At 47.8% G+C, this 17,500-nt stretch overlaps 1 protein-coding gene across 2 annotated transcripts in view; it reads right to left on the bottom strand.

Moving 5' to 3' along the window:
• lmo1 (LIM domain only 1) overlaps positions 1–17,500 on the bottom strand; it is a 23,372-nt gene that overhangs the window by 5,506 nt on the left and 366 nt on the right. Inside the window, exons 1-2 of one of the 2 annotated variants that reach the window (XM_027025333.3) lie at positions 17,083–17,500; positions 3,196–3,409 (exon numbers count right to left, since the gene is read on the bottom strand). The exon at positions 17,083–17,500 is cut by the window's right edge and continues 366 nt beyond it. In XM_027025333.3, coding sequence (XP_026881134.1) covers positions 3,196–3,409; positions 17,083–17,104 — 236 coding nt within the window. In that variant the 5' untranslated portion in view covers positions 17,105–17,500. Of the gene's footprint in view, positions 1–3,195; positions 3,410–12,670; positions 12,826–17,082 lie in introns of those variants that run through there. The other variant, XM_027025334.3, reaches the window with a different exon arrangement.

Genomic DNA, 17,500 nt, shown 5'->3' with positions numbered 1-17,500 from the left:
CTAGTGAGCAGGTGGACAGTCGGGGTCCTTCATCAACTGTGCCTCAGTGTAGCATGTTAGTAATGGTACGGTCCGCTCAGTAGCTTTGTGGCGTGTGAGTAATGGTACGGTCCACTCAGTAGCTTTGTGGTGTGTGAGTAATGGTACGGTCCGCTCAGTAGCTTTGTGGTGTGTGAGTAATGGTATGGTCCACTCAGTAGCTTTGTGGCGTGTTAGTAATGCTACGGCCCACTCAGTAGCTTTGTGGCATGTTAGTAATGGTTCGGCCCACTCAGTAGCTTTGTGGCGTGTGAGTAATGGTACGGTCCGCTCAGTAGCTTTGTGGTGTGTGAGTAATGGTATGGTCCACTCAGTAGCTTTGTGGCGTGTTAGTAATGCTACGGCCCACTCAGTAGCTTTGTGGCATATGAGTAATGGTATGGTCCGCTCAGTATCTTTGTGGCGTGTTAGTAATGGTACGGTCCGCTCAGTATCTTTGTGGTGTGTGAGTAATGGTACGGCCCACTCAGTATCTTTGTGGCATGTGAGTAATGGTATGGTCCACTCAGTAGCTTTGTGGCGTGTTAGTAATGCTACGGCCCACTCAGTAGCTTTGTGGCATATGAGTAATGGTATGGTCCGCTCAGTATCTTTGTGGCGTGTTAGTAATGGTACGGTCCGCTCAGTATCTTTGTGGTGTGTGAGTAATGGTACGGCCCACTCAGTATCTTTGTGGCATGTGAGTAACGGTACGGTCTGCTCAGTAGCTTTGTGGTGTGTGAGTAATGGTACGGTCCACTCAGTAGCTTTGTGGTGTGTGAGTAATGGTACGGCCCACTCAGTACCTTTGTGGCATGTGAGTAATGGTACGGTCCGCTCAGTAGCTTTGTGGTGTGTGAGTAATGGTACGGCCCACTCAGTATCTTTGTGGCATGTGAGTAATGGTACGGCCCACTCAGTAGCTTTGTGGTGTGTGAGTAATGGTACGGTCCACTCAGTACCTTTGTGGCATGTGAGTAATGGTACGGTCCGCTCAGTAGCTTTGTGGTGTGTGAGTAATGGTACGGTCCACTCAGTACCTTTGTGGTGTGTGAGTAATGGTACGGCCCACTCAGTAGCTTTGTGGTGTGTGAGTAATGGTACGGTCCACTCAGTACCTTTGTGGCGTGTTTGTTGGGACCCGTTGGAAGCAGGAAGTCGTGGAGCGTCATGGTTCTCTGACCATCATCAGCGACCCGGGCCACTAAAACTTTACAGTCTCATGTCTCATGTGCCGAGAGTTGGAGGTGTGACAAGAAGTGGGGTCTTTTTGTGTTCAGACGTAGTTATCCCCCCCCACCAAAGTGAGGAGGGTCCAGTACTGCGGAGGGAGGAGCTGCCTTGCTTGCAGGAAGTGATGTCACTGTTTTAGTGCTTACGGGACAAGTAGGAACAGCACTTGGTCCATGAAATGATCCCCAAAAATCCTGTCAGGGAGCGCCGAGGCCCCTGATTTATACTGCAGTTTGGGGGGTTCCCCACCAATGAAGCAGTACATGAATGTCCCTGAAAATCTTTTTAAACTTCGCTTGAGAACGGGTGTCTTGGGTTAGCTTTCGTCTGGTGTGTTCCCTCATTACGTCTGTGAGGGGGCAGGCATTGTCAGCTGAGGTTACCACACACTCGGGCACAAATAGAAATGATATTGTCTAATTATTCTGTTGTGCTGAGTGCAAACAGACATGCGTGGCCAGTTTGGGTGACAGAACCAATGTTACCTTGCTTGGGTGAAGTGAATGATTAATGCATTGGGAAAGGTGTGAGCTCAGCACCACGAGGCCGTGCACGTGTGTGTATTCAGAACTGAGTGTTCATTATGGCACTACAGTGTTTCTGAAGGACAAATGCAGACAGAGCTGTGCTCATAATTAATGTGCACATGGCAGGGTTCCAAAACTCCGGGCCGAACATAAAGGCAGTGTGTGTTTTATCCAGCCGCACGTCTTTAATGAACTGCCTCTCTGTATGGGAGGCTAATTCTGGGTGAGGATTCAACTTCGTTACAGAAGGGGACCAGACAGATTCTCCATCTCGGTGCCGGTATGGGGTGTGTGTGTGTTGTGTGTGTGTGTGTGTGTGTGTGTGTGTGTGTGTGTGTGTACAGGGGTGTTCTGCATGAAGTCTTTCCGCACCTACTTTTTAAAACCTTGAGCTCCAAAGCACCATCTTGTCTTCCAGTACCAAGTGGCAAAGTGTAATTTGTTCCATAATAGATTTCATCTCCATCGTGGCCAAACGATAAGGCCGGGCAGCGTGTGGGTCTCATTGGACCATCAGAACTCATGCAGTGCCCTTCTTACTCCACTCTCCTCCACTACCAGAGCCTTCATCTGTGTTTCTCTGACGTCATTACGAGCAGCGCGGTCTCCGGGCTGCCACTCACCTCGCCCCCTCCCGTCTCCCGAGCTGGGGGGCTGGATGGCTGGACTTGCTGGTAACTGTCATATGATGCGCTCTAGATGTACTCATTATGCTTTCACCATCATTACCTCATCTGGCGCAGCTCACGCTCCCTCTGACTGCTAACAGCATTAAAGGGACTGGGGTGTGATGGTCCCACCCCAACCCACCCCGACTCACCCCAGCTAGGGCCCCTGCATGCAGGTCAGACTCTGGCAGTTGGCTCCCCCGAGAGAAGCAGCTTGGGGATAATGGCTGGATCTCATTGGAAGACCCGGGGGACTAAGACTTAACGCCCAGGAAATAATCATGTTTAATTTAGCAAGCAGATGGCTCAGAAACAGTCTAAGACTCAGAGGTCTGACACCGCACTGTCTGGGGTAGCGCACACGCACACACACACGCACAAGCATCCACACGCCCACACAGTCTCTCACTGAAGCTGCTCTTCTGACCTCAAGGAAGTAAGCAAGGCTTCATGTTTATATAAACATGTACAGCGTTAATTCTCTACAGGGCACTACTCTTAGTGTGTGTGTGTGTGTGTGTGTGTGTGTGTGTGTGCACTCTGAAATGAACAGAACATGCACAGTCCCCCACCACAGTGATGACACCACTTCAACAGTCCAAGTGGTGCACACTTGACTCGTCTGCAGAAGCCATAACGCAAGAGAGAGGAAAACTTTTTTTTTTTAAAGAGACTGAGCACTGAGCCAATCAGGTGAGTTCCCATCAGACACGCCCTTCCCCTTTAATTCCCCCAGAACCCTCTCTTACCTAAGGTAGTCACGGCGACAGAGGATGAGGTTGGCTTTGGTGTAGAGGGTGGAGCCCACCTCGCCCAGACGGCAGTCGCAGCACGCACACTTCAGGCAGTCCTCGTGCCAGTACTTGTCCAGGGCCTTGAGCAGGTAGCGGTCTTTAATCTTGCGGTTACAGCCGGCGCAGCCCTTCTGCTTACCTTTGGGCTGGACGGAGAGCATCGGCACGCCTGCAGCGATAAGGAGACAAATGTGATTTACTGCCCAGGTGATGCCCGTGACTTTTCCTCTCATTTTTTTATAAGAGTTGGTGCGGGCTCGGTGAGGCCGTGAGCGTGGCTGTTTCATATGCATTAAGCCCCTATGGACTACATTCACCTGGCCCTGTTCCCTCACCAGGAGAACAGATGTTAACTCCGCCGCCGAAATGACCGCAGTTCAAACACATGCCGTGTCAGGACGCTTTAGAACAATGTAAGTTTCTGCGGCTCATTGTGCGTGGTGTGTTGGTCTCACTGAGCTGTGTGCATGGTGGGCTGCGTCTGTGGTGAGGTAGTCTGACACCAAGCTGTGTGAGTGGTGTGTCGGTCTCACTGAGCTCTGTGCATGGTGTATTGATCTCACTGGGCTCTGGACATGGTGGGCTGGTCTCACTGAGCTGTGTGTGTGTGTGTGTGTGTGTGTGTGTAGTGGGCTGGTCTCACTGAGCTGTGTGTGTGTGTGTGTGTGTGTGTGTGTGTGTAGTGGGCTGGTCTCACTGAGCTGTGTGTGTGTGTGTGTGTGTGTGTGTGTGTGTGTGTGTGTGTGTGTGTGTGTGGAATGGGTTCACCAGGTGAGTCCCCAAGCTCAACCTCTTCATGGCCAATGTTTGGTGGCTTAACATTAACCTTTAACAACGCTACTGACCACAAGAAGCTTGCATTCAGCCCCAAGTGAAATGTGTCACGGCCTAAGTGCTTTACTGCACGCACACACACACACTTTATTCCTTGTACACTTATCTGTGCATGTCTCGATGCTGCTCCCTACAGAGTAACTAACCCTGCTCTGTTGCCACAGGTCCCCACACCCCCCCACTCCAGCACAGGGCCTCTTAGGCAGCTAAAGAACAAATAAAGTCCATTTAATAACTGCACTAAACGCTAATAGTCTATGTGCTGGTTGACATTTGTATGGTGACTAAAAGCCACCCTCAGGCCGATGGCAACTGCCCCCCTCACCCCCCTCGGCCAGTGCTAACAGGTCCAGCCCTGTGAAAGCGCAGGGTGCAGCTCTTAAGACACTCTCTCCCACACTGAGATATTGATCCCACTAATAGAACAGCAGAGAGGACCACTCTTGTTTGCTGCTTTCAAAACACACTGCCCTCTTCAAACACCCCAGGGCCGCCCCGCCGCCCAATACCAGAACCCCAACACCCAACACCCCGATACCAGAACCCCAACACGAAAAACCCAACACCCCGATACCAAAACCCCATATTATTAGACCATTAAACCACACCATAGAGATAAATACATGTAGCTCAGTGATCAGTAAATCAGTGGTTTCAGTAACAGGCCAAGTTATATTGAGTTCTGCAGACAGAGGTCTTTTTCCATTCTTGATTGTCCAATGTGCAGATTAGTATTATTAATAAAGCTTTATGGGTTTACGTTAATAACACTTTATCTGACGTCAGAGGGAGGAACTGGGTTGGTGTTTTCTGACTTTAGTGTACTATATCAGCACCACTGGACTCCCTCTGCTCACTTTTAACATGCACATGCACAAAAGCTTTTACCGCACACAGATCTGTTCAGTAACTCCACAGCATTCACACATCAGTGGTGCTATAAACATAATATAATTAGCATCTTCTCCCGTAAAAGAAGAAAGTCAGGAAGAGAGTAGAAGGCCTTGTTAGTTCAGCTGATGGCTTGCATGTGGATGTGCAGCCGTATTCAGCCATCGTGGTCCTTTATCAGACGAGGGAAAAGCAGAAGCTAATTGGTCCAGCCCCGCTGATGGGAACCATCAATTAGCTGCGTGCCTTCCCCTGCCTACACCCCTCCCCCACCCCCAGGACGGGCCCCTTGATGCCTCCACATTAGGATCACAAAAATCGCTATAAATACCGATGTTTGGTGTAAAAGAAGCTAAAAGACTTGATATTGAAGGCGCGCTAGCTGAGGGTGTTCCTCTTTCTACCTGCGTTTCATGGCTTGTTACAGAAGAGCTGTGCAGGTACCCCAGCGGAATCCTCCTGTCAGCCTTCCCGAGAACTAAAAACAGTCTTAATGAGAGGAGAAAGAGCCTGCCTGAGAGGAAGAAGGGAAAAAAAGTGTGTGTGCGCGTGCGTGCATGTGCGTACAAGCGTGGGTGAGTGTGTGTGAGTGAGCTAGGGAATCAGGCTTCTTTCAATTCCCCCAGGGATGGCACAAAAATCTTTAATTTGCCTTTTATGACAGCTAATTAGTAATTCTATTCAAAATCTTTGCTTTAAATAAGAGAACTAATTATACACAAAGGTCGTCCCCCCCACCTCAGGAGAGCTACACGTAATTGGTTTAGACCCCCCACCCATCCTGTGCATGCTATCCACTCATCCTTTAACAATGTGTTTGTGTTTTACACAAAGTTAGCAGTAGAGCTTAACCCTTTTTGTGAAGGCAGCCTGAGCACTTCCTGCACTCGTAACCTTGGAGTGTTCTAGTTCTTAATTACCTGCACAAATTCAGGTTTGAGCCGAGCAGGAAGAACACTAAGCTTCGTTGACGTTTCTCTCCCTAACCTAGATTTGAGCTCTCTCTCTCTCTCTCTCTCTCTCTCTCTCTCTCTCTCTCTCTCTCTGCGATTGGAGCTTTGCGTTTGGAGTTTGTAGAACCTGCAAAGTCAACGTGAGGTGAGCAGGATTCTCGTTGAGCTAATCGTCCTGCTACGTTTGACATTTGTCTTCCACGGCAAGCCGTGGAAATTCGCTTTATGAGACGACAACAGAAACCACAACAGCAGCTATATATTTCCAACACGTTCTAAACCCAAAAGCCGCGACAAAAAAACAAAACAAACAAAAAACCCCTAGTAGCATAAAGAGAAACGTGATTCGGTGTCTCTGATACCAGGAGGCACCCTTTTGTTTCTGGGGTTTGGTGCAGAACTGAACACCTGTCACATGGCACTTTGTAGCCGGAGAAACCCTGTTAGTCCAGCAGCAACTCCCTACTCAGCCGCCTCCGTCTGGCAGAACAAAAAAAGCGTTAGCCGAATAAAGGATCCGCCAGGCAGCGAGGCAGCTCCCACTTAATCCAAACCATTTAACAGATACAAGAGCTACTGACCTTCCTGTGTCATTCCATGTCGTGAAAAAGCATATCCCGCAATCCAGCCCATGATTCCCATTCTACCAGGAGATGCGCTTTCTCCTTTAGGATAGAGCTTTTACCTTTGCCTACATCTCCCCCAGACAAAAAAAAAAAGAACAGAAGAGAGAGAGAGAGAGAGAGAGAGAGAGAGAGACAGAAAAAAGTATTTGCCATTAATACTTGGTGCACAGCCTGCTACGGTCGTCCTTTCCACGCATCTTTAAAGACCTTATCTCTTAGGAATATGTACAGTTACAGCGTTTTGCATTTGAGACTGTCAGACCAGGTGCTTTCCATTATAGAGATAGGATCCGATTTCTACATCGGCCTCCAATTCAAGTTCCATTTTTGTAGATATCAAAAAATCAAATCAATGTGGTACGCTTTTGATGTATTTAAGGTTTAGAGAGGAGGCACAAAGAGAGAGAGAGAGAGAGAGAGAGAGAGAGAGAGAGAGAGAAAAAGTGAAAGAGAGAAAAAGAGAGAGAACAGTTTCCATGCACTCAAGCAATCGTTTTAAAGCATTACAGTGCAATTATCGCATCTTCACGGCGCACCAGTGTATCTTCAGACAAAAGAAGGAAGGGCCCGATGATCTCTCCCTCCCCCACACTGCTCAACCCTCCCTGCCGTAGCGCGCGATCTGGTGGGCTAATCTGTCAAATGTGCGCGCAGCGGAAGTAAACTCCGCTGCCAACCTTCTGTCGGGGTCACCTGCTGGAATTAAATGGATTTGATCAGTTAGGTGGATGGACCCCTCGGAGAGGCAGGCCGTGGCGAGCTGGGGTGGTTTGGGAGCGGGGTGAGGGGTGACGCAGCACCATCAGCGGGAGCTTTGCTGCCAGCGGGTTTGCAATGTTTTGGGAATTATGAAATAAAAGATGAATAATACCAACGGCCACAGACGCTGGATCAACAGCAAATTTAATCTGTCCTGGCGGATAAGTGTTGATTTGTATTAATCGCCTCTGTTGATATGGAGTATGCAATGTCTCAGAACATTCTGAAAATGTGCAAATGACTGGCAGCCAGCGGAAGCCGGACCAGTGTGTGGGGCTGAAAGCTGGTGTGGCGCAAACGTACAATGGAGGATTACAGGCAGTCATCTGGCGCAAAGCTCCAGGAAAGGTTTCCCATGAACGACCAGCTGTGTTTACGATAGCAGAAACGCATGTAAGGAGCAAGAAGGTGTTCGCACATCCCGACATGGGCAGCAGAGATGCAGGAATTCACTCAGGAACTCACAGCCCTTGTTCTGTACTGAATGGTAAAAAAAACTACAGTTGTTTGTAGCTCAACTTGCTCGTATGTGCAGGGTGTTATTTGTACTCGATATTCAAGTCTGACAGACATTAACAGGAGAGACAGCAGAGACAGGCTCTCTGTGGAAGCTACTCGACGAAGCTCCTTCAAACGCAGAAGCTCTGTGAAGGAGAGGGGCTTATGCTCAGCAGCTGTGTTAGCGACCACCGTACACACAGCGTCCAGGGCAGTTCCAGAGAGCTCACCCAGCACCGTGGCAACAGGACAGATGTCTCGCCGTCGTCTACACAAGTCAGAGGCCTTCGCTCAGCTCTCATTATTACCGTAAAGGAGGCAGTAAACGCTCAGTTCTGCACTACTGCCAAACACAAAAGCCAAGATCTCTGCTCATAATGTCATGTGCGATGTACAAGCTGTAATACAGACAAACAGATAAAGAAGGAGCTTAGAGACGATGAGCAGTGGACCCTACGGCCTCCTGCACACTCCAGGTCTGAAAGTGCCACTACGGCAAAGAGAGGAGATGTTTTAGTTTCTAGATCTGCATGCTCTGATGATGACATAATTAGCGTTGGTAAGTGGGGAGGGGGTGAGAGAGAAAACCAGAATTGGCTCACAGAGTGGGTGGATGGTGGGGCATCGTTCATTAGCACAAACTGTAGCCACTAAGCCCTGGTAAACAGAGTCATACGCTCCTTCCCAGCGACCCTGCCGCTGGGATTAACCCAGGCTTTTGTCTCCTGGAATAATTGCTCTTTTCACGTTACACGTGTCCTGACCCCTGAGGTTAGCAGACACCCCTCTACGCAGCGTACTCACTCCTGATCCCTCAGCACTGGCCTGTCCAGGGCGGGTCTGCAAACAGGACAGCCTTGCCAGTCACTTCCATCAGGTCAGAGGGGCATTTCTTACGCTTAAAGTCAGAAAGACCCAAGAATCACTCTCCCCCTCTCTCTCTCCATCTCTCTTGCTCTTTACTGAACACATTGTTAGCTACTGGTGCCCCATTTGCCCACTGAAGCTGTGGCTCAGATGCAATCCCAATTAACGGATAACTTCATTAGTTTGAGTGGTTCTGTGTGTGATTGTGTGATTGTATGTGTGTGTGTGTGTGTACCCACCCCTCCATACTTTTCACCCCCTATTATTTTTAATTTATTCACATGGGGTTAATTAAAAGAAATGTATCACAGAGATATGCAACAGCTTTCTAATTAAATTCATTACTGCTTATTTCTGAGATGAGCAAAAAAAAAAAAAAAAACCCTGGCAGTGCTTTTCCTGAGTTATTGCAGAAGGCTACTTGTTCCAGCACTTGGACTTTCATTCCCTCACATGGTGAGAAACGTTTCTGGAAAGTGAGCTGCCATGCCTGTCTCCAAAAAAAGGGAGAAGAAGGAGAGAAGGAAGAGAGGAAGAGAGAGAAGTAGCCCAGCAGTCCTGCCCGGGGTTACGCAGAGGTGGGTGCTGAGACCCTGGAGAGTTTCAGAAAGAAAGATCAGGTGAACAAATCAGTCCTGGAGGCAGGAGGGGGAGCCCGCATCCAGCCAATCAAACGGCAACCCTGCTGACCCTTGGCCTGCAGTTGGTCAGGGGCATGCGTTTGACCTGCCTCCCACCTGCCAAAGTCCCCATTTAGATGACTAAAAGCCAAATGCAGTCAATAAGTTGATGAATGCATCTTCTCGTATGTATATAAATATGAATCCGATTCATTTTTCCTTCTCCTGCAGACTACATTAGCATTTGAATAAAGAGGATACATCCATCTAGTCCGTAACCCCAGATCTTTTCAGACTTTTAGAGAGAGGGGAACAATCTTATCTGCCACTTCATGATTTCCATTAGCACTGTCACCGAGTTTTTCTTACATCCGCTACAAAATAGCGGCCAAAAACACTCCTTAGTCTGCATTAAAAATGCGTTTGGCTCGCCGTAAATGCAGGCCTGCTAAAGTTTGTGTCATTCCCAAGGTTAGGAAGTGATGTATGAAATGTACCTCTCACTAGCAATTACTGCGCGCTTATTATTTCAAAGGATACGTCAGGAGGCAGGTGTGTTGCTCCAGGATGTGAGGCAGGCAGGCTGGGAAATAGGAGAAACTCTGCGTTTAACGTGGAGTAATGCAAAATCACCACAGGGGGCGCCAGCTGGGCAAAGGAGCCACGCCAGGCCCCTTACAGGGGAAACCAAGCAGGGCCCAAATTGTCCTGCTGTTAGTTGTCTAAAATATCTAAAATACTTGTTTTAAATAGCAGAAGGTAACACACAAAAGGGCAGAATGAGGAACACATCCATGCAAAGCTGCTGCACCTTTCTGTTTGTTGTTTGTGCTGTGACATGACTGTCCAATGGACCACCCTGAAATTCCACAAACCACTGAAGCCCATCCAAGCCTTCAATGTGATAGTGTGTGTGTGTGTGTGTGTGTGTGTGTGTATGTGTTTCTGTGTATTTACAGGGCTTGTTTCATGACTCCCTCTCCCTTCAGACACTTGAATCTTGAATCAAACACACTTACATCTACTCTTGTATTGGTAGGCTGTGTTTGTGTGTGCACGCTTGTGTGTGTGTGTGTGTGTGTGTGTGTGTGTGTGTGTGCGCGCGTGAGAGTGTGTGTGTGTGTGTGTGTGTGTGTGAGCAGATCTCCACGAGTGAATGGACACACCATCAGAGGTTATTGATGTTGCAGGAGAACTCAAGAGTTAAATGGAATAGCCAGTCCATTATCGGCTCCAGCAGTCCACGGGAGACCGTCACGTTTAAGTGTGACAAGACAAGGGGCCCAGGCACTGCTCGTGGGACGGAGGGCGGACGGACTTCTACTGCAGCTCATGCACGCCTTCCAATTTCAATTAAAGTGGACCAGAGTACCCAGCATGCATGGACCGCAACTGCCACTCAGCAGTGGATCCACCCACGGCCAGAACCAGAACCCACGCAGCCTCCGCCTGCTGGGGAGAACACAAACCTGCAGTTACCACCTTTAATCACTTAACAAGATTTGATTTATCAGAGGCTGACCAAGGATAGATTACCAAGCTGGTATCTGGTTAGAGTCTTCACCACTTTACATTAACCCCACCCCTCCCCCATCTTGGTTTTGTTTTTGTTTTTACGAGTGTGTTTTCCAAAATACAACAGAAATAGATTTTTATATACTTGTAGTATACTTGTATTGTAATGCTTGTAATATTGGAACTGGTCAGACTGGATTGTGCTTCCTTTGCTATTTTTCTCCAGATGCGTTCGTTGTATGAAGTTTGTTATTACAGGTTTATTGCACACATTTTCCAAGCGTATTGAGGTGGGAAGAGTTTTCATTAAGTTGTCCAATGGAGGAGAAAAATATTCTTATTAGGATTTAAGTGGGATAAATGTTTCCTACGTAAACTTTGGCCATATTAGTTTTTAGTATTGATCAGATGTGCTGTACAGAGTAACATCACCAGCAAGAACACACTGATTCTGGAGTAATGCACCGCAAACACAAGGCAACAGCACAAAACGTGTACGCAGTCTCACACACACACACACACACACACACACACACACACACACACGGTATACATAAACAGCCAGTTCTTTTTTTAGAATGCAGCACAAGACAACATATTTACCCAGGTATGTCTGCAGAGTCACAGAATCTGAAAGCTACAATCTCCAGAAACATTAAAGCACTTTTAAAATGTTTGACTAGTTTCTTCCTTCCTGGACTGGTAAATTGAAATCAGATCTTGGGCAGGGATGCGTTACGCGTTTCACAATCCAGTTGCACATTAATCCCTAACAGCTCTCCTGGAGAACAGAAAACAGCACACAACCTCTGCATTAACAAGTCTCCACGAGTGCCAGCTTATTCAGAAACACACACACACACACACACACACACACACACACACACGCACACACACCTTTAAACATGCAACTTGCTCACACACCCTTCACCAGTTTATGGCAGCTGTCCTCAGACAGTAAGCAACACAAACACATCTGTGTCTGGGGAGTATTTCCGTGGCGATTAAACAGGGGCTTCTAGCTAATAGGACTAATGGCACATCAGGCTGTAACAAGATGCAAAGTCTAGTGCCCGGACAGCCCTGCAGCCGCATTGCTCTATTCCACATTAATGACTCAGAACAGCAGTCACTTGCTCAAAAACATTCAAAAACAACTATTTTATTCCTCTTCTGCTTCCACAAACATCTCAAAGGCCATCCCCCCCCCACCCACCATATTTTCACAGCAGAGCTTTGTAATGTTTACTGGCTGAAGCAACTACACCCCGTGAGCGACACCCTCGATTGCCTTTCGCTCCTTAAATGCGACACTAACGAGCAGCCCGGATACGCTGAGACTTGCAGACTTCACCCGAACAAAATGCAGGTGTTGCTGAAGGTGTCATTAGACAGGCCTTTATCAAGCTGCAGAGTGTGATAAGATTAATGAGGAGCGTTTGTAAAAGTCTCTCCCTCCCTTTTCGCGTCAGGGACCCACACAACTTTTGCTTCTCACTTTTCTCGCTAGCATTAGCATGCGTCAAAAGTAGCCTGCAGGACAATTATGGAAAATTCTCCTTTTGGAAAAATGGCACAAACTGGAGCTGGAGCACGACCACGAGATGGAGCCCTGTGAGGGAAAAGGCAGGGAGGTTGGAGGCAAAAAATAAATCAAATAAACCAATAAGTAAGTAGGAAGATGTAAGAGAGGCTGTGATGAGATAGAGCCAAGTGTGACGACCCACTGCAAGAGGACCAGTGACACACACACACTAGCCGGAGCAGGACCAGCGAGGATCGGCAGCTCTAGCTGCTACAACAAGGCGACTCCGGGGAATAACACGCGGTCTAAAGACTAAAAGAAAGCAAATTAAAAACCACCTACTGTAAAATCATCGATACGTGGCCCCACACTCTCCTCCAGCGGAGCATATGTACCATTACTGGTAGCAGGTCCACCGGGAGACGTCCTCACGTCCACTGGTCCTGTTCTTATAACAGCCTAACATCGAACATTTCAAAAGCCAAAAATGTCCAGCCAATTTCAACTGCAGGCACTTTAAGGTTCCGCGAGGCTTCCGCCCGCCCACGGTCCCTACACACATGACAGGGAGGCTCTTTCCTTTGTTTGTGTTCGTTCTTTCTCTCTTTTTTCCCCTCTTAGTATCTTTGTTTTTTTTGTAACATGCCACCTGTCTACATCCATCTCAGGACCTCGAGGTGAAAGATAAGGTTGTTGTGAGACATTTTAAAAGGTAGACTAAAAATGACAATTCATCTCCCTGGCAGCGTAGCTGAGGACGATATACAGGCTTTCACCTTCCCATCGGTGATGGCGTGCGTGTCCTTGCAACTTTGAGAATCCCTTGTTTACTGGAACCTAGAAATATGTACATCCTTATACATCCAGAAGGCAGTAGATGGGGGGGGGGGGGTAAGAAGTCAGGAGAAAATGGGTGATGGTGGGGTCAGAGGTCGGCAGTGGATGGGTGTTGGTGGGGTGAGAGGTCAGCACCCGCGTGGTTCATAATCATGTGCTTTAGATAAAACATATGGCAGTACCAACTCCCTGCGTGTATGAGAGAGAGGCAAGAGACTGGAAGGTGCAGCGTGGTGTGCCGTGCACTACTCGTGAGCTCTGAATCTAAGAACTAAGCACTCTCACAGAAGTCTCATAGGCCTTGTAATGGAGTTGCTGCAGAGTTGTGACAGGAGCAGACATTTGCATCAGAGACGGGTGCACACACGTGCTGGGAACGTGTCCCTCATCTTTGTCAGCCCCCTCTCGTGAGCGTGTACTCGGGCCTCCTCCGAGCTGCAGTGGAAGTCTAGGATTGATCAGCATCTGCAGCTGCTGGTGTGAGACAGCGTGAGGTTGATAGTGATTTGGGGCCTTGGGATAGAGACAGAATTGGGTTTGGCGAACTGTACGTTTGGTATATCGCAGAAGATCTGACGGAATCTCTCTGTCTCACTCACGCACAAACACACACACACGAACACACACACACACACACACACACACACACGAACACTGTGACAAAGGACTTCCTGTCATGTTTTGGTATATATGTAAAGGGCATTTTGTGGTTGAATATAAATATTTGAAACATAATATATGTTCATATATCTGCTGTGTTTCTGATACATTTAGACAGAATAAGATACTGTTTATTTAAATACAGTATTTCAGTCACACTATCTATGGACATTTTGAGCTTTCTCAGAAGAAACGTTTTTAAAGGCTTTATCAGGATGACGCAACACAAGCTGGAGAACACTAGTGTTAGGTCCCGAATCCACGCGTACTGTGAAAGACCAAGGGCCAAGACAACATTGATGTAATCTCAATATTTGAAATTGCCAAGTTTAATTTAGAGGAAGACCAAGCCAATAATCTTAGAAAATAGCAAATACAAGGAAGAAAATTACATTGCGAGCACAGAAAAAACAGAAAAGACTTCAGGAATGTATGAAAGAAATCTCCAAGTAGAAATTAGAAATCAACTCACAGAAAAGAATAACAGAAAAGAAATATTACTGTCCACTTCCTAAATCAATATAACATCGCTACAAGTCACAATTACCATGGTAACTCAAGTAAAGAATGAAGCAATTCTTAATATAAAAAAATAAATATGGGAGCCTGAAGCCCTTGGCTGTATTAGTGCTGCCGCCGCCGCGCAGGGCCCGTGTTCATTTGCTTCTCAATCACAGGTTTTGTGAATGGCCAGTTTTCACTGGGAAGACAGCGTGTGGGGGTCATAAATTAAATGAGGGAAAAGGGTAATCAAGAATTTATCACGGGGCTGAATAGCTGGGCCTTCTGTCCCCTCACCGCCCGCTTCTCTCGAAGTCTAGCGGTGAGAGTGGTCAGCCCAGGACGTGTCCACAATGAGGACCCAATTATTCCTGCTTCTGGACAGAGTTTTAATACCTTAAAGGAAAAGAAAATGGCTGAATTGCTGTTTCTCCTCCCCAAGTATTAAAAAGGCAATTGGACCTTTTTTGGGTCAGTAAAGAAGAAATCGTTATACCGCATATTATTATCCATTTTCTTAGCCGTGTAGTAAGACACGCTTTGAGTCTCCTGCACGAGTAACCTGCTGTCTCGTGATTTCCGGTACGATTCCACACCGTTGTAACACTGGTGGTCAATTACATTCTTCAATAACGATAGTTTACGGAATGAACCATGGACCACAGTGCATGAAATAAAACAGAACAACGGAAAACCATCACGGAATCCTTGTCAGGCTGCTCTGAAAACTCTTACAACGTCGGTAAGTGCGTGAGTGGGGACAGGAAGCCTGAGCGAGGCATGTGTGTCGGGCAGTGCTCCACATCTCCATGCCCTCTGTGTGCTGGGTACTAGTACGACTGACCCGACACTCTGGCCGAGCAGGTCCGAGTCTAATGAAGGCTGTTTGAAGAACACTTCTGTGGATGTTCCAGGCCAGAAAAGGAACGCACGCTTAGTGCATGACCAAGGAGAACGGAGCACGTTTGTATCCCACTTTCCTGGAATGACACTTTGGGGAGAAGAAAATATGATGAGAATTTGTCTCCAAGGCCAAACTGCTGAAAGGATCCGTCCCACCAAGCACACGAGCAGGTGGGGGTTTTCCTTCCTGAACAAGTTACAGCACATTACAAATTCATTGACTTCTTTGAGACAGAAAATCTAAATTTGAAATCTGACCTCACAACACACTGAGCGGGTTGTGCATAAGTGTGGATGGTCAGGACTGAGTTCACTTATACTGGAGCAAAACGTTATTTAAATTTGTGGATATGGGTGTCGTATGGCTCATGTAGACAGTGAGATTACTTCATGTTGACATTCACTGTTTCTCTCTCTCTCTTTGAGACACACACACACACACAGACACTAATAGTCCTTACGCTGTATTAAAATGCTTGTGGTCAATCTGGCCAGTGAGCAGGCGTTTCAGTGTCCGAGCGCGTGCGGGACAGTGACCTCCACTCCACGGGCCTCCGGCTGCCAGCCAACATGCCACTGCAGTTGGTCGGGCCCAGCAAACAAAGGGTGAAGCTTTCAGGCAATGAGCAGCAGGTGATCTAAGCTTTTCTGCACGTCCTAATGCCCCTAAAAGCCACTCCGCGCTCCTGTAATTGGGCATCAGTAGTTAATGTAGTATTGACTGCATTACATGCTCCTGTGCATTCCGGCTCGCTAATGCCATTTGCATCACCTTGTACATTCCCCATACTGCTTAGCCGATAGCTGTTAAAAGCAATCCAAAACATGAATCATATGGAGAACTTTTAGCAAGACAGACATCCAAAGGAGACAATTTACGGCTGAGTTAATCTGGGTACATTAGCACAACATGTATTCAGAGAGACAGACCAATTTATGCTTCTACGTCTGTCCCTTTATTGGTTTTTAGATGGGTTAGTGAAAGGATGCTCGGCTCAAAGAGATATGAAATATCCATTTTCAAACATAAATAATGAGTCTGAAATGAAAGCCATTACTTTGAGAGGAAAAGGGCCCCTAGCTACAATGTGGGTGATGGCAATATTCCATGAAAGATGACGAGAACAGACCATTTTAGGTCAAGGGGGCTTTTTATAGCGGTTTTTACACTATATTAAGGAAACACCACAACACGGTATTGTGCGTGGGTTTGCGCGTGGGGGGTGGCGTTTTTAATGCAGCCTACAAAACAAAGTTGATAGTTGTTAGTGGTCTACTTTCTGGGTTACACGTGACCTCGGGTTCTGGTCATTTTAGATATATTGTTTCTACGCTTCAGATGAGCACTGGAAGAAGACAAGAATTTCTTACATTCAACGCAAAATGATCATGTCATGTGACAAAGGCGACGATTTGCACAAAGCCCGCACATCCCCGAGAAACGGGTTGGTTTGGGACGTGTGTGTTGCAGCTTTACGCGCGTACGGGATATTTGAAGCTGCCGCTGCGAGCGAACCGGAGCCGATTCGGTAACTTCGGGGATTTCGACGCACGCTGACACCGCGGTGATGGTGGAGTGCATTTCAAGAGTACGCCAAGACGCACAGCCCACACCATATGTGCCCACACAGTCGATCTCGTTCTCATCCAGAGCAAAGAACAAAATGTCTCGCCAGGCACCCAAAGTGGCTCTAAAGTGGGCTACGGTACCGCTGTCGGAACAAACGGAGCAGGGAAATGACAGCCGTGTTAAAACCGGAATAAACCTACAGCGGTAGTCCCGAGTAAAAACATAATGAGCACGCTGAGCCACTCAAAGCCCGAAGCGAGCGTCGGCTGGCATTGCTACTCACCCTCTTCCTTGTCTAACACCATGGTCCTGAGGAACGGGGAGTCCGGCTCCAGGCGATCCGTTCTGGGCTCCAGCGGGCTTCACGCGTCGGGGCTCGGGGCTTGGAGAACTGCTTCGCAATAACAATGAGAACGTCCTCGCACTGGCAGCTCTGACGGCACGCGCGTCTAGTCTTCAGTGGTCACTGACGGAAAGCCATGGAGACGAACACAGGAGCGCCGCGTGCTATTCTATTCGGTTGTTACAGATTACAGCGATTCCCCGGTTCAGTTCGGTCTCCTTCACGCGAGTAAACATCCACGGGCTAACCTGCAAGTGCAGTTAAGGTATGTAGAGAAGACGGAGTGGCTCCGGCGCCTTCCATGCGCAGAGCAGCGAACTTCGTGCTATTCTACCTTTAAAAGCCCGTGCGTGCTGGC

The sequence above is a fragment of the Electrophorus electricus genome, chromosome 3 (genome assembly GCF_041902795.1).
Source record: "Electrophorus electricus isolate QZ-2024a chromosome 3, ASM4190279v1, whole genome shotgun sequence".
Lineage (NCBI taxonomy): Eukaryota > Metazoa > Chordata > Actinopteri > Gymnotiformes > Gymnotidae > Electrophorus > Electrophorus electricus.
The sequence above is the reverse complement of the archived record's forward strand: the minus strand, read 5'-3'. Positions and strand labels throughout refer to the sequence as shown.